We start from the raw sequence: 21261 nt of genomic DNA, 5'->3' as shown, positions 1-21261 counted from the left end.
TGCAGCAACAAGCAATCAATCATTTCATGGCCATGTTTTTTGACATTTCTCCTTCTTTGTCTCACTTCCAAACATCAAGCTGCAGGGAATGAGGAAATAAATCTTCCCTAACGTCTGAATTGAACTTTTGGATGAAATTAGCCTAAGGGCTGCCCAGAGCCCCAGCCAAATATTGCCAACCTCTGCACGATATAATTTTTCTTTGTTCTGGGCCTGTCAGGGCTTGATAAATGGAAATCCTTGTCCTTACTAATTAGTGCATTGCAACAAAGAAGGTGGGGGAGAGAGAAATAATTGACAAGTTGCTGCCTCTAAAAGATCCTGCAGCAACAGTCACCCAGTTGGGTATGTTTTTTGTTGCTCTGTAATTTTTCAGGTTGCGCTCAAGGCTTTGGAGATACATCAGCGCATGTGCTCAGAAAGACTTTACCACAGTGCTTTGTTTGTTTTCCGTATTTCATCAAGCCTAGGAAGCTTTGTGACAAAGAAAAAGAAAAAGAAAAAGAAAAAGAAAAGAAAAGAGGCCAGGTTGCTTCAATATTAGCCCAACCTTCTCTAACTGGTGCCCTCCTAAGACTCTCATGTTTTACAACAGTTTTGCCAAACAGCAATATTTACTTCTGGTTTTCGGCAAAAGTGACCCATAGTGAACCATTGGTTTGCTTAATGGCCGCGGTGTTCACTTTACCACTGTAAAAAAGTTTATACAATCAGATCAGTTACATGGGTGAAAAGATTTATGACCACCCTAACTAGGATGAGCAGGATCAATTATGGTCATAAATCAAGGACTACCTGAGGTATAAAGTATGGTTGGGCTCAGAGATGTACACAGGGAGGGGTAAACAAACGCCAAGATGGCAGTCACAACCATACAACTGAAGTCCCACTCTTTTTGGCGGGTCTTCAATCACGTGTGATGGCTGCCATTCTGGGTTTGATTCTCTTTCTCTCTTCCATCTTGGGGGAGATGGGGAAAATAATAATAATTAATAATAATAATAATAATAATAATAATAATAATAATAATAATAATAATAATAATAATAATAATAATAATAATAATAATTTTATTTGTATACCGCCCTTCTCCCGAAGGACTCAGGGCGGTGAACAGGGCAAAATGGCAAGAAGTGGGGCATAACATGTAGAATTGACTTCAGTGTCAGTGAAATCCTTAACCACAAGGAGGGCTTTCTCATAGAAAAGGGAGCAAAGAAATATGCACAAAGAAAATTGCCAACCAGAGTTACTACAGGAGTTGTGATAAACGTCAACTTGGCAGCTATGACTGCACAATCAAACCCCTGGCTTTTGCAGCACACATATAAAAAGGGGAAGGGCTTTGATTATGCCATCAAAGCCAGTATCTTGACTTTTCCCACTCCTTCATCAGCAAATGCCCCTGCTACCAAAGCAACTTGCCAAAGATTCAATCTTTGGTCAAGAGAAGGTGACTCCTTCCTCCCTATACCAAATGGTAGATATCCCAGCAGGAGCTGTTTCCTTTCCTGGGAGTGTTGCAAATAAAAGAAATATTTTTGCCCCATGATATTGATTAGTGATCAAAGCTCATGCTGTTGCACTTACTCACATCTACTGTACTGTTTCTTGTAAAGCAGAGGTGTCCAGCCCTGGCAACTTTAAGAGTTTTGGACTTCCAACTCCCACAACTCCCACAACTCCCAGCAGTGTGCTGCAGCTGCCAAAAAAGCCAACACAATGCTAGGCTGCATTAACAGAGGGAAAGAATCAAGATCACGTGAAGTGTTAATACCACTTTACAATGCCTTGGTAAGGTCACACTTGGAATACTGCATCCAGTTTTGGTCACCACGATGTAAAAAAGATGTTGAAGACTTCCGGTGGCTGCGCGGCGCCGGAGACAGCCTTCCTGGGCTGCCCGCGGCTCAGCTGAGTAATTTTCACCCGAAACAGCGCCGATCAGCTGTTCGGGTGAATTTGAAGCCCCCTCCTCGGGAGAAGAGGAGGGGGTGAGGCCCCAGGTAGGGGTCGAGTTCTCCGGGGCCGCCTGAGCTTGTAGCTTGGGCGGCTGAAGGATCGAACTCCCCCGTAGCCTGGGTCACTCCCAGCTGGTCAGCGTCTCTGCTCTGGATTTCTTGGAGCAGAGCCAGGCGTTTGCGACCACCCCTGCCTGAAGGAAGGACTATGGAATAAAAGGAGCAGGCAGAGCGGTACAAGAGGAAAAGGTGAAGAGGATTATTATATTTTACTCTCGAGCTTGATGGATTTTCTAAAGTTAAAGTGAAAGTGCGCCACAAGTGAAAGTAAAAGATGGCGGCTAAACCTCCCCCAAAAACTCTTCGGAGTGCTGGAACTTCTCCGGTGCAACAATCATCATTGCAGGCGTTGCATCCTCCTGATGTATTGACACCGAAGGATTTACAAGATGCTCTTGAAAAACATGCCCAGGTAATTCTGGAATCAATGGGTGATAAATTTGCACAGATGGAGGAGAAATTGGAGAAATTGGAGGAGAGAATGGAAGAGAGGATGGAACAGAAGTTCAGTGTGATGAAGGTAGACATTTTGTCTTCAGTGCATAAAGTGGCTGAATGTGTGGAAGATCTGGATGAAAAAGTGGAAGATTTGACTCAAAAGAATGCCATATTAGAAGTAAAAGTATTGGAGAATGAAGATTTAAGAGACAAAATGGACAGAGAATTGAGTCTTGCTCAATATTACCAGATGCAGTTTGCTGTTAGAATCAGAGGCTTAAAAGAGAATATTAAGGAAGATCTAAAGCAGCTGATTTCTGAGGCTCTGGAAGTGGTATTGAATCAGCCAGCATCTGAAATAAAGGGAGGCATGGATAAAGTGTTTCGTGTGAATTCATGGATTGCTAGACAGAGAAAGCTGCCTAGAGATGTGGTGGTTTATTTTGCTAAGAGGGAAATTAGAGATGAAGTTATACAAGCTGCCTATGATTCTAAAGTTGTGATTGCTGATCAAGAAGTTTTGGTTCTAAAAGAAATTCCTCCAAAGATTTTAAGGAGAAGGAAGGATTTTACATTTCTTGTGCAAGAGCTCAAGCAACGAGATATAAGGTTCAGATGGGAAATTCCAGTTGGGTTGATGGTGATGCATGAAGGTAAAAGGTACCGTCTGGTTACTGTGATGCAGGCGCGTGATTTCTACAATAATGTTTTAAAAGCAACCCCATTATCACTTCTGGAAGCTGCAAAGGGATCTGGAGAAGGAGAACATCAAGAGGCTGAAGATGGACAGACAGAGGAGAACGGTGCTGGAGGAGATCAAGCTACAACTTCTTTGGATGATCCTAGAGAGCAGAGGGTGACGCGTGCTGCTTTAAAACGATCAAAAAAAATAAAAGAACAAGACCAGCAGAAGTCTGTGGAACTTCCACAACGTACTTACAGCCAAGCAGTGGGAGGAGCACAGCCTAAAAAAGATAGTCCTATCAAAGCAGTGCTCCAAGAGCTTTGGGATGATATGCATGGCAACTAAATTTTTAACTTGGAACGTTAATGGACTAAATTCACCACAGAAGAGGAAGAAAGTTTTTCAATATTTAAAACAATTCAAGATAGATGTTATATGTTTGCAAGAAACGCATATTAGGGTTGTGGATCAAAAGTATTTATCGAATTCAAGACTGGGTACGCAATTTGTTGCTTCTGCAATGAATAAGAAAAATGGAGTGGTTGTTTATGTCAAAAGTGCTTTAACAGTAGACTTAATTGAAACAGATAAGCATGGAAGATACGTTATGATAGAGCTGCTGCTAGAAGGTAAAAAGACGCTTTTAGTTGGATTATATGCTCCTAATCAACAACAAGCTGACTTTTTTAGTTTACTTCATACAAAGCTTACCCAGTTGGATTATAAATCTTTTATTTTTATGGGGGATTGGAATGGTGTTTTGGATGTACAGATGGACAAGGCTGGAGCTTTTAAGCGCCTCCCAAGTCATGCTAGACTGCCTAAATCCTTTTTTGAAATGAAGGATGACTTGGAATTGCGAGATATTTGGCGCGAGAGACATTTGCAGGAAAAGGATTATACTTTTTTTTCTGACAGACATCAATCTTTTTCCAGGATCGATTTTATTTTGTTGACTAATGATTTTTTTTAAGGACTAAGAAGGTGAAGATTTGTGCAAGAACTATTTCCGATCACAGCCCAGTTTGGCTAGAGATTGATAAGGAGAATAGAGATAGGCGCTCGTGGCGCGTAAATGAGAATTTGTTTAGAAATCAGAGAAATGTGGAAGAATGCAAACAGCGGATGAAGGATTTTTTTGAAATTAATATGAATAAGGGCACCTCTATGGACATGGTTTGGGATGCTAGTAAGGCCTATATGAGAGGGGTGTTGATATATATGAATAATAAACATAGACGTGCTGTGGAAGCTAGGAGGAAAGAACTGGAGAATGAAATAAAGGAAAAAGAAAAGGCTTTGATTTTGAATTCGGAGGATGTGAAGATTAAGGAGGCTATTAAACTGTTAAGAGGACAATTTGATAAATTAATGGCTGACCAAGTGGCAACCAATTTGCAGTTTGCCAGGCATAATACCTTTTGCAACGCCAACAAACCAGGTAGATGGTTAGCTTATAGATTGAGGAAAAAGCAAAGGGCTTCTAATATAGACAAAATTGTGCACAAAGGTAGGGTTGTGTTTCAACAGGACCTTATTAAGGATGCTTTTCTGGATTTTTATTCTAAATTATATGCTAAGGAGAAGATTAATGAAAAAGACATTGATATATATTTGGAGAATGCTAGCATCCCGGTTCTTATGCAAGCACAAAAAGAAGGGATTAATCAATTAATTACAGAAGAAGAAATTTTTACAACAATTAAGGAATTGAAGAAGGATAAAGCACCAGGTACGGATGGTTTGTCTGCGGCTTATTATAAAAACTTACAATTAGAGATGATAAAACCGTTAAAGGAACTGTTCCAGACAATTCAGAGGGGGGGAAAGGTGCCACCGTCTTGGAGAACAGCTTTTATTTCCTTGATTCCGAAGGAAGACCAAGATGCTACTCAAGTTAAAAATTACAGACCGATATCGCTTTTAAATACAGATTACAAGATATTTGCTAAGGTGTTGGCTAATAGACTGATGAGGGTTCTGCAACAGGTGATTCATGGGGACCAAATGGGGTTTATTAGTGGTAGGCAAATGAAAAATAATGTGAGGCATATAGTTGATGTGTTAGAGTTTTTGGAAAGGAACAACCAGATCCCTGCGGCGCTAATCTTTCTAGATGCTGAAAAAGCTTTTGATCAATTGAATTGGCAATTTTTGATGAAAGTTTTAGACAAAATGGATTTTGGGGAAAATTTTTTACAACCGATTAGGGCATTATATCAAAAACAAACTGCCCGAATTATAGTTAATAATAGTCTGACAGAAGTATGTAATATTGAGAAGGGCACAAGGCAAGGGTGTCCGTTATCGCCCTTGTTATTTGTGTTAACATTAGAGATATTATTGGTTAAAATACGGAATTCGGAAAAAATTAAGGGTATACAAATTAGAGATCAGGATTATAGATTGAGAGCATTTGCAGATGATCTGGTTGTTACAGTGACCCAGCCAGAGAACTCTGTTGTGGACCTGATGGAGATAATAACACAATACGGGAGGGTTTCTGGATTTAAAGTTAATATACAGAAAACCAAAATTTTGGCCAAAAATATGACAGTTTCGCAAAAGGCTCTCTTAGAAGGATTAACTGGATTTGAGATTGTTAAAAGGGTTAAATATTTGGGGGTGCTTTTGTCGCCCTCTAATACAAAGTTATATAAAAATAATTATGAAAAACTATGGGGGAAAATTCAAAAAGAATTGGAGAGTTGGGGAAAATTGCAATTGTCCTTGTTGGGACGGATCGCAGCAGTGAAAATGAACATCCTGCCTAAATTCCTATTTTTATTTCAAATGATACCGATTCTTAAGAAAGATTCTAATCTGGAGGAATGGCAGCGAGGTATCAATAAATTTGTTTGGGCAGGGAAAAGGCCACGAGTTAAACTTAAGATTATGCAGGATACTCGTGAAAGAGGTGGTCTTAAAATGCCTAACTTTAAATTATATTATGAAGCTGCTGCGTTAGCAGGTATAAGTGATTGGATTAATTTGACACAAGAGAGATTATTAAATCTTGAGGGCCACGACTTGTTGTTTGGCTGGCATGCATATTTGTTGTAGAGACAAGAAGGTAGATAATGTGTTTAGAGTGCATATTTTAAGACAGGCTTTGCTGAGAGTTTGGAAGAAGTACAGACATAAGTTAGATTGTAAGATACCATTGTGGGCAATTCCAAAACACGCAATAGAAAATATACATGCTGGTTTCAAACATGATGTGACTACGTATAAGGAGATTTTAAGCTTGGAAAGAAATGTTTGGTGTTTGAAGCCATATAGTCTCTTGCGAGACGAGAAGATTGTTCAAAATTGGTTCCAATATACTCAGCTACGGGCCAGGTGGAAAGAAGATCAGAAAAATGGTTTTACAATGACTGATGAAAATCTGATGAAGCAAATTAGAAATCAGGGACCAGCACATATTAAACGGATATACCTTGCATTGATAGAGATTGATTCAGAAACAGAACTTGTTAATGATTGTATGATAAAATGGGCCCAAAACATCCAGGAAGTTATCACAATGGACACGTGGGAAAAGATTTGGGTGAGGAACGTAAAATTTACACAAGCTCAAAACTTAAGAGAGAACTTTTATAAAATGTTTTATAGATGGCATTTAGATCCTAAAAAGCTTGCAAGTATGTATCCGAATTATCAGCCAAAATGCTGGAGATGTGGAGATGAAGATGCAACATATTTTCATGTATGGTGGACTTGTAAAAAGATCAAGGTTTTTTGGATAAAAATTTGGTGGAATATGCAGAAGATTTTTAAGCAAAGGATAAAGTTTTGTCCGCAACTTTTTTTGTTGTGAATAATTATGGACGCTACGGTTGTGGACACTAAGTTGATGTTAAATTTAATTACGGCAGCAAGACTTTTGATAGGTCAGTATTGGAAGAAAGAGGAACTGCCGACCATAGAAGAGTGGACTTTAAAGGTCTCCGACCTGGCAGAGATGGCGAAGATTTCGGCCTATTTGAAAGATCACTCGCAAGAACGTTATATTATGGAATGGAGAAAATGGATTGAGTTTATCCAGAACAAGTATAGGGTTAAGAAGTTTCATGTAGCATTTGAATGAGTCTTCTTTCTTTTTTTTCTTTTTCTATTTTAGTTTTTCTATATATATTTAATATTACTAAGGTTTGTCTTATCTTATATAAGCTAGAGAGTGATGGATTTTAGAGTTTATGGTTGTTAGTATATGGTTGTTTATGATTGTTTTTCTTTTTATATATACCTTGTATTTAGCTCTGGGAAGTCGGGGGGGGAGGGGGGGAGGGGGGAGGGGTAGGGGGGAGGGAGGAGGGAGGGAGAGGGGGGATTCTTAAAGAAAAATTGTATGTTAAAACTTTTCAATAAAAAAGATGTTGAGACTCTAGAAAGAGCAACAAAGATGATCAGGGGACTGGAGGCTAAAACATATAGGGAACGGTTGCTGGAATTGGGTATGTCTAGTTCAGGGGTAGGCAACCTCGGCTCTTTTATGACTCATGGACTTCAACTCCCAGAATTCCTGAGTCAGCTGACTCAGGAATTCTGGGAGTTGAAGTCATAAAACCAGGGGTAGGCAACCTCGGCTCTTTTATGACTCATGGACTTCAACTCCCAGAATTCCTGAGTCAGCTGACTCAGGAATTCTGGGAGTTGAAGTCATAAAAGAGCCGAGGTTGCCTACCCCTGGTCTAGTTTAATGAAGAGAAGGACTAGGGGTGACATGATAGCAGTGTTCCAATATCTCAGGGGCTGCCACAAAGAAGAGGGAGTCAAGCTATTCTCCAAAGCACCTGAAAGCAGGACAAGAAGCAATGGATGGAAACTAATCAAGGAGAGAAGCAACCTAGAACTAAGGAGAAACTTCCTGACAGTTAGAACAATTAACCAGTGGAACAACCTGCCTCCAGAAATGGTGAATGCTCCAACACTGGAAGTATTTAAGAAGAGACTGGACAGTCATTTGTCCGAAATGGTATAGGTTTTCCTGCCTGAGCAGGGGGTTGGACAAGATGACCTCCAAGGTCCCTTCCATCATCATCATCATCATCATCATCGTCATCATCATCATCATCATCTTCTTCTTCTTCTTCTTCTCCTCCTCCTCCTCCTCATTATTATTATTATTATTATTATTATTATTATTATTATTATTATTATTATTATTATTATTATTATTATTATTATTATTATTATTTTCCCAACCAGCCATGCTGGGTGGGGAATTATAGGAGGAGGTTGGACACTTCTCTTTTACTTTTTACTTCAAAGGGAAGTGAAGATGCGGCCTAATCAGGACTGAGTCACAAAATGGTAGGAAAATAATTTTTAAAGGCCTTTTCACCCCATAGTATCCCCCAGCTTTTCTCAGCCGACCAATCAGTCTCCCTTTCATTCAGCATTTGCTTCAAAAATGAGAAAAAGAATGAGGAAAGAGGAAAGCTACACTTCTGTGAAACAGCATCCAGACCTTCTTGAGAATTCCAAATTATTGAATATTTTCTGCCAGACCGTCATCTGGACTTTATAGATACATAAATAGAGTTTGGAACATACAAAGGAACGTCAAATGGACCCCCAATAATCATATTATCACAGCAACAGCATAATACAATGTCTTGTCTGCTACCATCTATTAGTGCCTCATCTAAGCAACATACCGTTCAAAGTGGCGTAAGCTTTTTCCAAGGTGGATATCCGTCTAGGGGCTATGTTGTACATCAGGGAAAGAAAAGAGAGAAGGGGCAATAAGTGAGTAGGATTTTGCTCTTTTTGCAAGCAAAAAGAAAAAGAAAAAAGTAGAAAATCAACGTGCAATGGTGTGGCTGACACGCACACACATAAGCAGAGATTCTGGAAAATTCTGGGATTGGGCCTAACTTACAAAGCTGAAGAGAAACTCAGGTTTAAGCAATTAAAGATTGAAATGGCAGAGGCACAAAGCATCCACTAGCTTCCTCGGTGTTATCGTGGACTAGGGCTAAATGAATTTTTCTGAAGAACTAGGGACTAACTTGGATACAGAATGCCCTGATATGTCTCTTTAAAGTGGGAGCTGACAACTCCACCTAGCACCCCATTTATGCCACAGCACTAAGATTGCACTCTTGAAATACAACCCCCAAATGGCCAAATTATGATAGCTTCACTTCTACCTATTTTGTTGGTTTGGGGGTAATGGGCAGACTCAGCTAGCAAAGAACTTCTATCCCCACCCTTAACATACCAACAAAACACCAGAATTTTGGCCACACCTTTTCCCAATTTAGAACATCACAAGATGGCTTCTTCCAGCACTTTGGAAAATCAAGAGACTGAGTTGTGCTCTCTCCCACCTACCCATTCCCACTTTAGTTTCCCAAATCAACAGGCATGGCAGAGATCCTAGAGAGCTATAGTTAGTCAAAACAAGTAATACAAAGACTAAAGAGACGTGGTGGCACAGTGGTTAGAATATAGTACTGCAGGCTACTTTTGCTGACTGCCCACTGCCAGCAGTTCAGCAGTTCAATTCTCACCAGCTCAAGGTTGACTCAGCTTTCCATCCTTCCAAGGTCAGTAAAATGAGGACTCAAATTGTTGGGGGCAATGTGCTGACTCTGTAAACCGCTTAGAGAGGGCTGTAAAGCACTGTGAAGCGGTCTATACATCTAAGTGCTATTGCCAGAGCAACTTTCAGTATTTTTAGGCAAGAGATGATAATTATGAAGGACCCTGTGCTTTGCAGGCAAAAAGTCTCAACTTCATTTCCTGGAATCTCACTCAAAGTACAGGTAGTCCTGAACTTACGACCACAATTGAGCTTAAAATTTATGTTGCTAAGCAAGACGGTTAAGTGAGTTTTACCCCATTTTACCTTTCTTGCCATAGTTGTTCAGTGAGCTACTGCAGTTGTTAAGTTAGTGACACCGTGGTAAAATGAATCTGGCTTCCCCATTGGAAGGTCGCAAAAGGTGATCACATGACCCCGGGACACTGCAAATTTCATAAATATATGCCAGTTGCCAAGTGTCCAAATTTTGATCACACAACCACAGGGATGCTACAATGGTCATAAGTATGAAAAACGGTGATACGTTGCTTTTTATCAATGCCACTGTAATTTTGAACGATCACTAAACAAAAGGTTGTAAGTCGAGGACTATCTGTACTTTGATATGGTGAAATAGGACACTGTGCCAAGCAACGGGGAGTAGCGTAAACTGAAGACATCAAGCCAAAGAAACACTTACATCTAAATTACAGGTGGGCAACTAGGGCCCATTTATGACTTGTGGACTTCAACTCCCAGAATTCCCCAGCCAGCTCAGAAGTTGAAGTCCACAGGTCGTATAGAGGCCATAATTGCCCACCCCTGATCTATATACAATAAGCCATTTTTAAATCAGTGACACTGTTGACTTGGTGGCAGCAACAGCAGCATAATTCAATTGGGTATGGCACCAGCATTATCCTGAGGTGTTTTAATCCGCTTAGGAGCTCATGCTGGAAGGTTCTGTCATCACCACTAATCCCTGGGGCCTCTGTGGGAAGGGATCAAAAAGTCATCTGACACTCAGGGAAAAAAGAGCCTTGACTCTATGGGCATGGCCACTCTCTTGACTCTTTTTTAACCTCCCCTGGATGCACCTGCCTGATCCCATTTCCTATTTCTTCCCCTTCTTCCCATAAATAACTGTTGAGCAAAGGGTTGGAAGATTACAATGGCAATCTCCCTTATCCAATTTTCCTCGGTGCCGGAAAATATGTTCTTTTGATCAAGCAAGAGGTGTCTCTCCGACAAAGAGCCCATTTTTTAAAGTTGGATTTATATCTCACCCTTTTTCCCACTAAAGCTCTGGAAAGCGTACACAGCATGTATCCAAAGTCAGGTCTCTGTAGACAGAGTTAAGCCCTGTAGATACTTTATTATAGAATTTACATTAATTGTTCAAACTGATACCCATTTTCCTCTAAACACTTCTCTACTCATTTGACACATGACTTTGGAACATTCCTAATTTGAGTAATATTTTTTTTGGCAAAAAATATATTGAAAGAAGAAAGGAAAGAAAGAAGTGAATGGCAAGGGAAGGAAAGGGAAAGGGAAAGGGAAAAAAAAGAAACGGAAGGAAAAGGAAAAGGGAAGGGAAAGAAAAAGGGAAAGGAAAGGGGAAAGAGAAGGGAAAGGAAAGGGGAAAGGGAAAGAGAAAGAAAGGGAAAGGGAAGGGAAAGGGGAAGAGAAAGGGAAGGGGAAAGGGAAGTTGGAGGGAAAGGGAAGGGGGAAGGGAAAGAGAAAGGGAAAAGAGAAAGAGAAGGGAAAGGAAAGAGGAAAGGGAAAGAGAAAGAAAGAGAAAGGGAAAGAGAAAGGGAAAGAGAAGAGAAAGGGAAGGGGAAGAGAAAGGGAAGGGGGAAGGGAAGTTGGAGGGAAAGGGAAGGGGGAAGGGAAAGAGAAAGGGAAAAGAGAAAGAGAAGGGAAAGGAAAGAGGAAAGGGAAAGAGAAAGAAAGAGAAAGGGAAAGAGAAAGGGAAAGGGAAGAGAAAGGGAAGGGGAAGAGAAAGGGAAGGGGGAAGGGAAGTTGGAGGGAAAGGGGAGGGGGAAGGGAAGCAGAGCTACGACTTTCTCATGGAAATCTATTGTTACAAAAGCTCTTTAGGCTTGCTTCATCCTTCATATATATGAGGATTTTTTTAAACCCTGCTTTTTGCATAAACCAAGAGTCCGATTTGCACATCACAGAGCCGATGTCTCAGTTCACATCACGCTAGCTCCCAAAATAACCAACCCCATTACGGTTTAACTTTACCGTATGACGTGACCACTGTGGAACTATTTCCTTTTTAAATTCATAATACGCTTTTCTTCTGCTATGCCGGGGCAGCAGTAACCACAGGGAACTACAAATGGAAGAGGAAGGCCACTGCCTGAACTTCCTGCAAAGCTCTGTGAGCCAGACAAAGAGTTTCCTTACTTAAAGAGCTTTCACTTTACAGCAGAGGTGGGGAACTACGGCCCTTTTATGACTTGTGGACTTCAACTCCCAGAATTCCTGAGCCTGGCTGGCTCAGGAATTCTGGGAGTTGAAGTCCACAAGTCATAAAAGGGCCGTAGTTCCCCACTCCTTCTTTACAGCATTCTTTAAGAATCCCAATAAGCTGCTTCTTTACAAAGAACGACCGCAACTGAGCCCAAAATTGCTAAATGGGACATTTGTTAAGTGAGTTTTGCCCTGTTTATGACCTTTTTTTTTGTCACAGTTGTTAAGTGAATCTCTGCGGTTGTTAAGTTAGTAACACGACTGCTAAGTGAATCTGGCTTCCCCGTTGACTTTGCTTGTCAGAAGGTTGCAAAAAGTGATCACCTGACCCTGGGACACAGCAACCCTCAAAAATGCGAGTCAGTTGCCAATTTTCTGAATTTTGATCACATGACCATCGGGGTGCTGCAATGGTCGTAAGTGTGTGAAAAACGGTCGTAAGTCACCTTTTCCAGTGCTCTCGTAACTTTGGTCACTAAATGAACTCTTTGTGAGTTGAGGACTATCTGTATCAAAGTTAGGGCTATCGTGCTATATCCTGGTTTGGAGGGAGTAACATCAGCATGTCTGATCACCCTAGGGCAGGGGTAGGCAACCTCGGCTCTTTTATGACTCTTTTATGCTGGCTCAGGAATTCTGGGAGTTGAAGTCCATGAGTCATAAAAGAGCCAAGGTTGCCTACCCTTGCCCTAGGCCAGGGGTCGGCAACCTCGGCTCTTTTATGACTCGTGGACTTCAACTCCCAGAATTCCTGAGCCAGCTGGCTTAGGAATTCTGGGAGTTGAAGTCCACGAGTCATAAAAGAGCCGAGGTTGCCGATCCCTGCCCTAGGCATATCAGGTCATTCAGCATGTAGCCTTAAAATGAACAAAATCCATGAAGCAACAGAACCACCATGGAAATGTGTAATAATTAAACAACTGAATGTGTTTAAACAAGAAATAGGGTGGCAGTTGCATTAATTGTTATCCCTTGCTCTCTGATTCTAGACTGGCAATTTTGTCCTGCTATATGACAGCACAACCAATCCAGGGGGACACAGCTATCTATCTTAATCAAACCCACCACGAACCAATTCTGGTAACTCTTTTATCATTAGGGATTAATGATATACATTATGGTGATAAGTAGCCCTAGGATACAAAGAGACCTATAAAAGTGAAACAGCATTTCTTCCATAAACCACCCTGTTAAATTGAATCACAAAAGGATGGCAAAACACACTTAGCATTTCACTGTTAGGACTTTAAGCACTTACCAGGTTTAGGAATGAGTCCTTGAAAAGGCCTGAAAAGAAAAAAAAACATACTGTTGACTATGAAACAGAAGTAGGCTTTAAACTGTCCTTTGCGGCAAATATTAGGATCTAAAAAGATTGTGGACACCCCCACCCCCACCCCCCAAGAAAGATTGACACACAAAAAAGAGGATCTGGTTGTAGCTGATAAGAAATAATTGAGAAATGCAGGCAGAGCAGGCACGTCTTTTATGGCAGAGGGAATCAACCTAAAGATCCCAACCTAAGATTTCTTTTAAGAAAAGTCTGAAACTGCAAGCCAACCAATTCAGACCATAAAGAGTGTGAGCTTTTTGTTCAGTCAAGAGTTGGTTGTGAAGGCAGAGAAGGAGAGGAAAAAGAAGCAAGTGTATCTTTTATTTCCAGGCGAGCTTGGGTGGGTACTGGATTGAGTTGAAGGACGACCAGGAAGCAGCAGGCACAGTTTAACGATTTATTTTGAACTCGTTATACACAAAACTTTGTAACAAAAAACCAATCAGCTGGCGGCATTCTCCCACCACGCGGCGGCAGCCAATCAGGCGAGATCAGCTGTGGCAGCTGCGGCTGTCAACGAGCTGTTGCTGTGGCCAGCTGGCAGCTTTGACAGCTCCGGATGTTCTGCGCATGCGCGGCCCCAGCAACTTTGACAGCTGTCAGTGAACTGCACCTGCGCGGCAGTTTGACAGCTGTCAAAGTCGGCCGCTTGCTGCGCCGGCGGGGGTGAGAGGCGGCAACCCTTTTGACAGCTGTCAACGGGCTGCCGTGTCTTCCTCAGGAACGTGTGAGGAGATTTAAACCGTGTTTCCCTCACGAACGTGTGAGGTGAATAGTTAGTTTAACAGCCGATATATAACACCTACGTCTTCCACGTGATGCAATTGGCCCGTGGGCCGGCAGTCTGACACCCCTGCAATAAGGTATACTGTATCCCTCAATAAAACAGAGGGACCCTGTTATAGGCATGTTAGAAGCCATGATGACTTGGCATCATTTTGTTCAACATGATATCTTTGACACAACTCACCTTTCCTTATTAAGCCTATATACATAACCTCCATCGCCTGGGCTGATTTATCAAGATAAGTGAAGGTTGCGTGTAAGATATCTTGCCTTCGGAAGTTGTGGATGCTCCATCACTGGAGGTTTTCAACAAGAGATTGGACAAGCATTTGTCTGCAATGGTATAGGCTCTGCTGCTTGAGCAGGGGGTTGGACTAGAAGACCTCCAAGGTCCCCTCCAACTCTGTTATTCTGTTAAGATAATGCTTTCCTTTCAGAAAGATTTTTAGAGATATTTTGCTACCACCGAAAATGATATGTATTAACTGTTATTGTTATGAGTGTTCAATTATTATTAACCTATGAAATAGTTGTATTACAGCAAGTTGGAAATTGGTTCGTGAGGTAAACTCCCGTTTGACAGTTCAGCACGTGGCAATTTGACAGCTGTCAAATTGCCGGCAGCCAACACGCAGGCGCAGCTTTTGACAGCTCCACACGCGGTCCCTCGCTGTCAAGAACCAACGCAGACGATTGGCCCTGCCGTCAAGCGGGAAGCTGCGGGTCCAGTGATTGGGGGAACCAACATTCTGTGGACTATATAAGGGAGTTGTAACCCCACTGTTCTTGCCTTGGTGTTCCCCAATAAACCGAACAGCTGAACCTGCTGTCTCCGCGTGATCCTTGGTCAGACAAACCAGAAAACAAGCTGTCTCAGTATTGTTTTGCCTTTGTTTTACCCTGAGGTGTCAATTTTGGATAGAATTCCCCCCTCTATGCTAAATCTAATTTTCTTTCATGCAGATTACCAAGGGAGAACTCATAATTTCATAACACAGGATATAAGGTATGATAGCAGGTATAAAATTCAAACAGCAACATTTTCAGTAAAATAGCATCTAGGATAAGAAGCAACAGGAAAGAAACTGGTTATACTTCATCTAAGCATGGGATTGTACAAATCAGCTAATATCTCACCCTAAGTCACTTTTATATATGGCTTTTATGTAATCCACCATGTCCAGATTCACACATAATGCTAAGTCACAGGTCAGGATTTTCAAGCCACAGAAGCTGGAAGCCAAGCCCAAAGTAAGAAAACCATATTAAGGCTTTAGAAAATGTTTGAACATACCAAAATTCAAAACCTATGTAAATCATTAAGAATTTTGTAGGAAGAAGATCCAATTGAGATATCCAATGTCTATGAACCAAGAGCCCAGAAAGTCACTGAGGATCAGGAAAGTTTAACTCAGGGGTGTCAAACTGCCGGCCTGCAGGCCGGTTTCATCATACTGAAGCCGCGTCCACCCCATTGCCGGGAATGCAAAAAGAGTCGTGATATGTTGTGACACGTCACGTGGCGAGTTTGATAACCGTCATTTAACTAATCAGTCTGACTTCTGCAACCCTACACACTGATGCATTTCTCAGCTGTTTTGGTTTTACATACCACATTAAACCAGGCCAATTACAAATCAAGCAAGCGCATTTTACAATGTGCAAAGTTTTGTTAGCATCTAGATTTGTACTTGTAAGTCTTAGCTGGTTGTACAGATAGCATAAACCTATCCTGCTTGCTTATAGTTCATTGTACTGTGCAAACTCAAAGGGTAAATTTAGTTCAGTGCGCTCCCACAGAGAGGGCCTCCTTAGGGTGCCGTCGGTCAAAGAGTGTCGACTGGCGACCCCCAGGGGGAGGGCATTCTCTGTGGGCGCGCCAGACCTTTGGAACCATTTACCGGTTGAGCTCCGGATGGCTCCCGACCTTCGCTCCTTCTGACGTGACCTAAAAACATACTTATTTGAACAAGCCGGCCTGGTCTGATGGGTTTGGGGTATTTTAAATATTACTGTACTAATTTATTGGATTTGGGCTGCAGTATTTAATTTTTTTAACTTTTGTATATTGTATTTTTATTGTATTGCCCTGTACACCGCCCTGAGACCTTCGGGAGAATGGCGGTATAGAAATAAAATAAATAAATAAATAAATAAATAAATAAATAAATAAATAAATAAATAAATAAATAAATAACCAGATTAAGTGAATTGTATAAATGCAACCACCAGATGGCTGCTGAGATCATACAATGGTATTCTAACATACTTTCCCCTATTGAATGCCATTTTATACTAATCTAGTGAGCTGGCAGACCAAAAATAAGACTTCTTAGTGGAAACCCTTAAATGTCTGGGATTCTCTCACCAAAGAAAGACATTGGATGGTATTGGGCTGTCTTTTTGCATATTGTTGTTATATTATTCCCAGGCTTCATTGATTCCAATGCTTTTACTGCAAGGCATCCATCAAATAAATTCAACTTTCTGATATTTTTAGGTGGCCATTTTAAGGTTTTATCAATTGATTTTTTTTTTAACTGATGACTTCAGTGTTTAACTGTTTTTAGTTTACATTTTTAACTATCAGAAGCAAAGCTTCCATGTAACAGACTAACTGAGTGGAGGGGTGTCCATTTTTTTCATCTATTAAATGAGACAGTACATCAATCATGGTAAATGTCAGCAGGCAAACAATACAAATTATTCTCATCATTTATGTGATGTGTGTAATAGCGTATTTAGGTAAATGACACATCACTGCATACTGTCTACAATTATGCAAATGATATAAATTCAGGGAAAAAATGTTTCCCTTGCATGCATAGTCTATTGAGGTGAAGTCCATATTTGTCCAAAAGGTGCATTTATCCAAAAGGAAGGCTATCTTGACTTTAAGACAACATCTCTCAAGAGACAATGAGACTGAAAATCATATTTTATTCCAAAATCTACATGCCATACTTATTGTATTCCCCATGATAATATCACAATCTTTTTAAAAAATAAATTATCTGGAGGAATGGAGAGACCTAGCTGTGTATTCAAATGTAAGATTTGACTACCCTCCACTTTGGGAAAAGTTCTTTTGGAAGATAGGTTAAAATATTAGACAAATAAAAATGATATTTGGAGAAATCCTTGAAGTATCTACTTCAGATGAAAGACTTAAACATAGGTGAGAAAGCAGACTAACACCCCTACAGATACCCACTGCTGCAACCTGATGCGTATTCCTAAGGAGAAATACCTTGTAACTGTGAATTTGATCTTGTCCGCCACGGCTAAAATCCTCTCCAAATTCTGAGACCCGAAGGTGCAAGGTTTCCGGAATGGGATTCCTGGTGGCAACCCTTCTATGATCACTGAACCTGGATTGCTTTTGATACGCTTATATGGCACTTGGACTGGGTATTTGATGCCCAAAGCCTCACCTGAAAGGAAGGTATTACGAGGAAGGAGTTAGTCTTTTGCCACCCCTGATGTTGTTCTTGTTCAGCTTTGAAGAACACTTAAGCAGGTTTGGAAAAGGTGAGAACAAACATGTCTGTCTTCAAACCTCCCGTGTCAGATGGTAAACCGCAAGAATTTAATACTGAAATATCTATTTTTCTTAATTTCATCATTCCTATAAAAAGTGCTCGTTAAAGGAAAGTGCCAAAAGCAGGAGTGTGTATAGTTTGTCCACTGTACAGAAACAGTGATGGCAAGGATCACTCCCCCAAAGACCGTATGCTTTTAGGTTATGTAATCGTTAAGAAAAAAAAACCAATCAAAAATTCATGCAGATGCTTGCCTGTAAGTAGTTTGCAAACTAAGGACCAGTTTCACACAACGTGATGTGATAGATAACACTCTGCTCTGTCTGGCCCAGTTCTCCTACCAACTGGGGCCTAATGCCACACCCAACTCCCCAGCAACGGGCTCTGTCAAGGTTCTTACTAGGCATATTACCTGAACTCCAGCTACACAAGTGAGAGCTTACTCTTGGGTCCCCACAGGCTCCAAGGAAACTGTGTCTCCTACTTTTACTTTCTGAATTTTCCGGTAGAGATGGACTCCATCTCTTACCCCTGAAATAAACCATACCCTCCTTTGGGGCCTTAACAGGGTGAATTATATATATCCTTTCAAATTACAATTCCTCATGTTGCAGGCAAACCATAGTTAACCCAATCTAGAAATTACTGCCAACTATAATTTGCTCAAAACAGGAAAAAAGACTATTAGAGGCCATGGAAAGCTTGGCTCTCATTTATCGCACCCAGCTTGGAAGAACTAATAAAACGTCTAGGCTTGGTCAGTGGCCATTTCCCCAGAGAATCTAAAGTTTGATGATTTTATGGCTACAGACGCTGACAAGAATTGCGCTGAATTGTTTTGAAAATTGGCCAGAAGAACAGAGACACACTTAAGAATGACTCAATTCAAAACATCTCTTAAGGCAGCGGTTCCCAACCTTTTCTATATCCCGCACCCCTAGAACGTTTCTGATATATTCTCGCACCCCTTACAAAAGTTCAAAACAACGGCAATGAATTATGCATATAAACTACAATTTTGAAATTTTAAACCCAAGTTTTCGCACCCCCTGGAATATCATCTCGCATCCCCGGTAGGGAACCCCTGTCTTAAGGCATGTACAGTTTCTTTTTTAAAATGTTTACATTTTAATCCAATCTATTCTGCAGGCATCTGAACATAAAGCAAGACCAGTAAAACACCACCTCTACTTTAACTCCATAGGTGGTGGATCCTTTAAGAGAAGCCTGGGTAGCCACATCTCCTGGATGGTTTAATTGATTTTCCTTGTAAAGGGTTGGACTGGATGATCCTTGGCAACTCTTCCAAGTCTTCAATTCTAAGATTCTATCATTCTGTGACTGCTAACAGCCAGTCATTTTCTCAAATTAATGGCTCCTCTTTGTGCCTGCTAGTGACTTTACGCAAAAACACTTACCATACTTCTTGTTGAACAAATCTTGAACCTGTTCCCTGAGTGTATTTGCAATGTCTATTCTTGACAGCCGAGTATCATAATTTTCTGTAAAGAAAGATGGAAACCATAATAGATTCTGTCCTACGTAGATCACAGGTTTTGCCAAACACAAAGAAGACCTAAATACAAATTAGAATGTATTGGACTCTCCAAAGACTGTGCTTGAAAGGGTGGACATCAGATTTTCTGTGTTGGGTGACTGTAACTTGGTAATCTTTTAAAAATAAAGAAAAACATTGGGGAGGTGGCAATTCAAAAAACACATATTTCAGCTTTAATATAGCCACAGAAAATTCTTTTAAAAGGAGAATCAGCAACAATTGGACTTTTGTAAGAAGCTTCTTGGATGAGAAGTGAAATGTTTTCAAAGAAAAAAAAAACCAGGAAAGTACAGTTGCCTTTTGGAAAAGCACCTTTGGAACAACCATAACCTAGAATGATTGGAATCTGCATAGACAATTGGACTACAAAGTAATAAAAAGTTTTAAAACTATTTTTCATACATGTTTATTTTCATTTATTAGGAAAAATGAAATCCATGAGCACCAGGTAAACTAAAGCTTAAACCAAGCAAACTAAGTCTTCCCTGCCAAGTAGAATTAGGATCCATTACAAGCCACCGTTTGAATGCTTACAAAGGGACAGGAAACAACGGTTTCCTCCATTGAAGTTGTGAGCAAGGAATAATTTTTTCCTCGTTTTAGGAAGAAATACATTAAAAAGTACCATACAAAGACCTTTCTCTTTCAGCAAATATTTTTTTCAACTTACTTTTTTTTGATAATTTCCTGCTGACCTTTTGTTGTTCTGAGATTATTTTTGCAATGTGCCCAAGAGTTTTGCCGGTTGAGTGGCACAGAAAGCCAGGCCATTAAAATTAACAGAGCAAATGGGGAAGGCTTTTGGCAACTAGGTAAAGATGTTAATATAATGTCTAGTTCTCCCTCAGATGGCAAATGTTGCTGTTGTTAGTTGCGAAGTCGTGTCCGACCCATCGCGACCCTATGGACAATGTTCCTCCAGGCCTTCCTGTCCTCTACCATCTTCTGGAAGTCCATTTAAGCTCACGCCTACTGCTTCAGTGACTCCATCCAGCCACCTCATTCTCTGTCGTCCCCTTCTTCTCTTGCCCTCAATCTTTCCCAGCATTAGGCTCTTCTCCAGTGAGCCCTTCCTTCTCATTAGGTGGCCAAAGTATTTGAGTTTCAACTTCAGGATCTGGCCTTCTAAAGAGCAGTCAGGGTTGATCTCCTCTAGGACTGACTGGTTTGATCGCCTTTCAGTCCAAGGGACTAGCAGGAGTCTTCTCCAGCACCAGAGTTCAAAGGCCTCAATTCTTTGGCGCTCAGCCTTTTTTTATGGTCCAACTTTCACAGCCATACATTGCAACTGGGAAGACCATAGCCTTGACTATATGCACTTTTGTTGACAGGGTGATATCTCTGCTTTTTAGTGTGTTGTCTAGATTTGCCATGGCTTTTCTCCCAAGAAGCAAGCGTCTTTTAAATTCTTGGCTACAGTCTCCATCTGCAGTGATCTTGGAGCCCAGGAAAATAAAATCTGTCACTACCTCCATTTCTTCCCCATCTATTTGCCAGGAATTGAGAGGGCCGGATGCCATGATCTTGGTTTTCTTAATGTTTAGTTTCAGCCCAAGTTTTGCACTCTCCTTCTTCACCCGCAACAAGAGGGTCTTTAGTTCCTCTTCACTTTCTGCCATTAGAGTGGTATCATCTGCATATCTTAGGTTGTTGATATTTCTTAATTCCAACTTTTGATTCATCTAGCCCTGCCTTTCTCATGATGTGCTCTGCATATAAGTTAAATAGGCAAGGCGACAGTATACAGCCTTGCCGGACTCCTTTCCCAATTTTGAACCAATCAGTGCTTCCGTCTCCAGTTCTCACTGTTGCTTCTTGGCCCACATATAGGTTTCTCAAGAGACAGATAAGATGGTCTGGTACTCCCATCTCTTTAAGG

At 40.9% G+C, this 21261-nt stretch overlaps 1 protein-coding gene across 3 annotated transcripts in view; it reads right to left on the bottom strand.

Annotated features, from left to right (window-relative positions):
- Positions 1–21261, bottom strand: part of GTF2IRD1 (GTF2I repeat domain containing 1) — a 156168-nt gene that overhangs the window by 19333 nt on the left and 115574 nt on the right. For 2 of the 3 annotated variants that reach the window (XM_083349393.1, XM_083349395.1), the window contains exons 19-22: positions 19243–19326; positions 17533–17716; positions 13422–13450; positions 8808–8855 (exon numbers count right to left, since the gene is read on the bottom strand). In XM_083349393.1, the coding sequence (XP_083205519.1) occupies positions 8808–8855; positions 13422–13450; positions 17533–17716; positions 19243–19326 (345 nt within the window). The remainder of the gene's footprint in view (positions 1–8807; positions 8856–13421; positions 13451–17532; positions 17717–19242; positions 19327–21261) is intronic. The other variant, XM_083349394.1, reaches the window with a different exon arrangement.

The sequence above is a fragment of the Vipera ursinii genome (assembly GCF_947247035.1).
Source record: "Vipera ursinii genome assembly, chromosome: 1".
NCBI classification, from domain to species: Eukaryota; Metazoa; Chordata; class Lepidosauria; order Squamata; family Viperidae; genus Vipera; species Vipera ursinii.
This window is presented reverse-complemented; position numbering and strand designations above follow the sequence as displayed.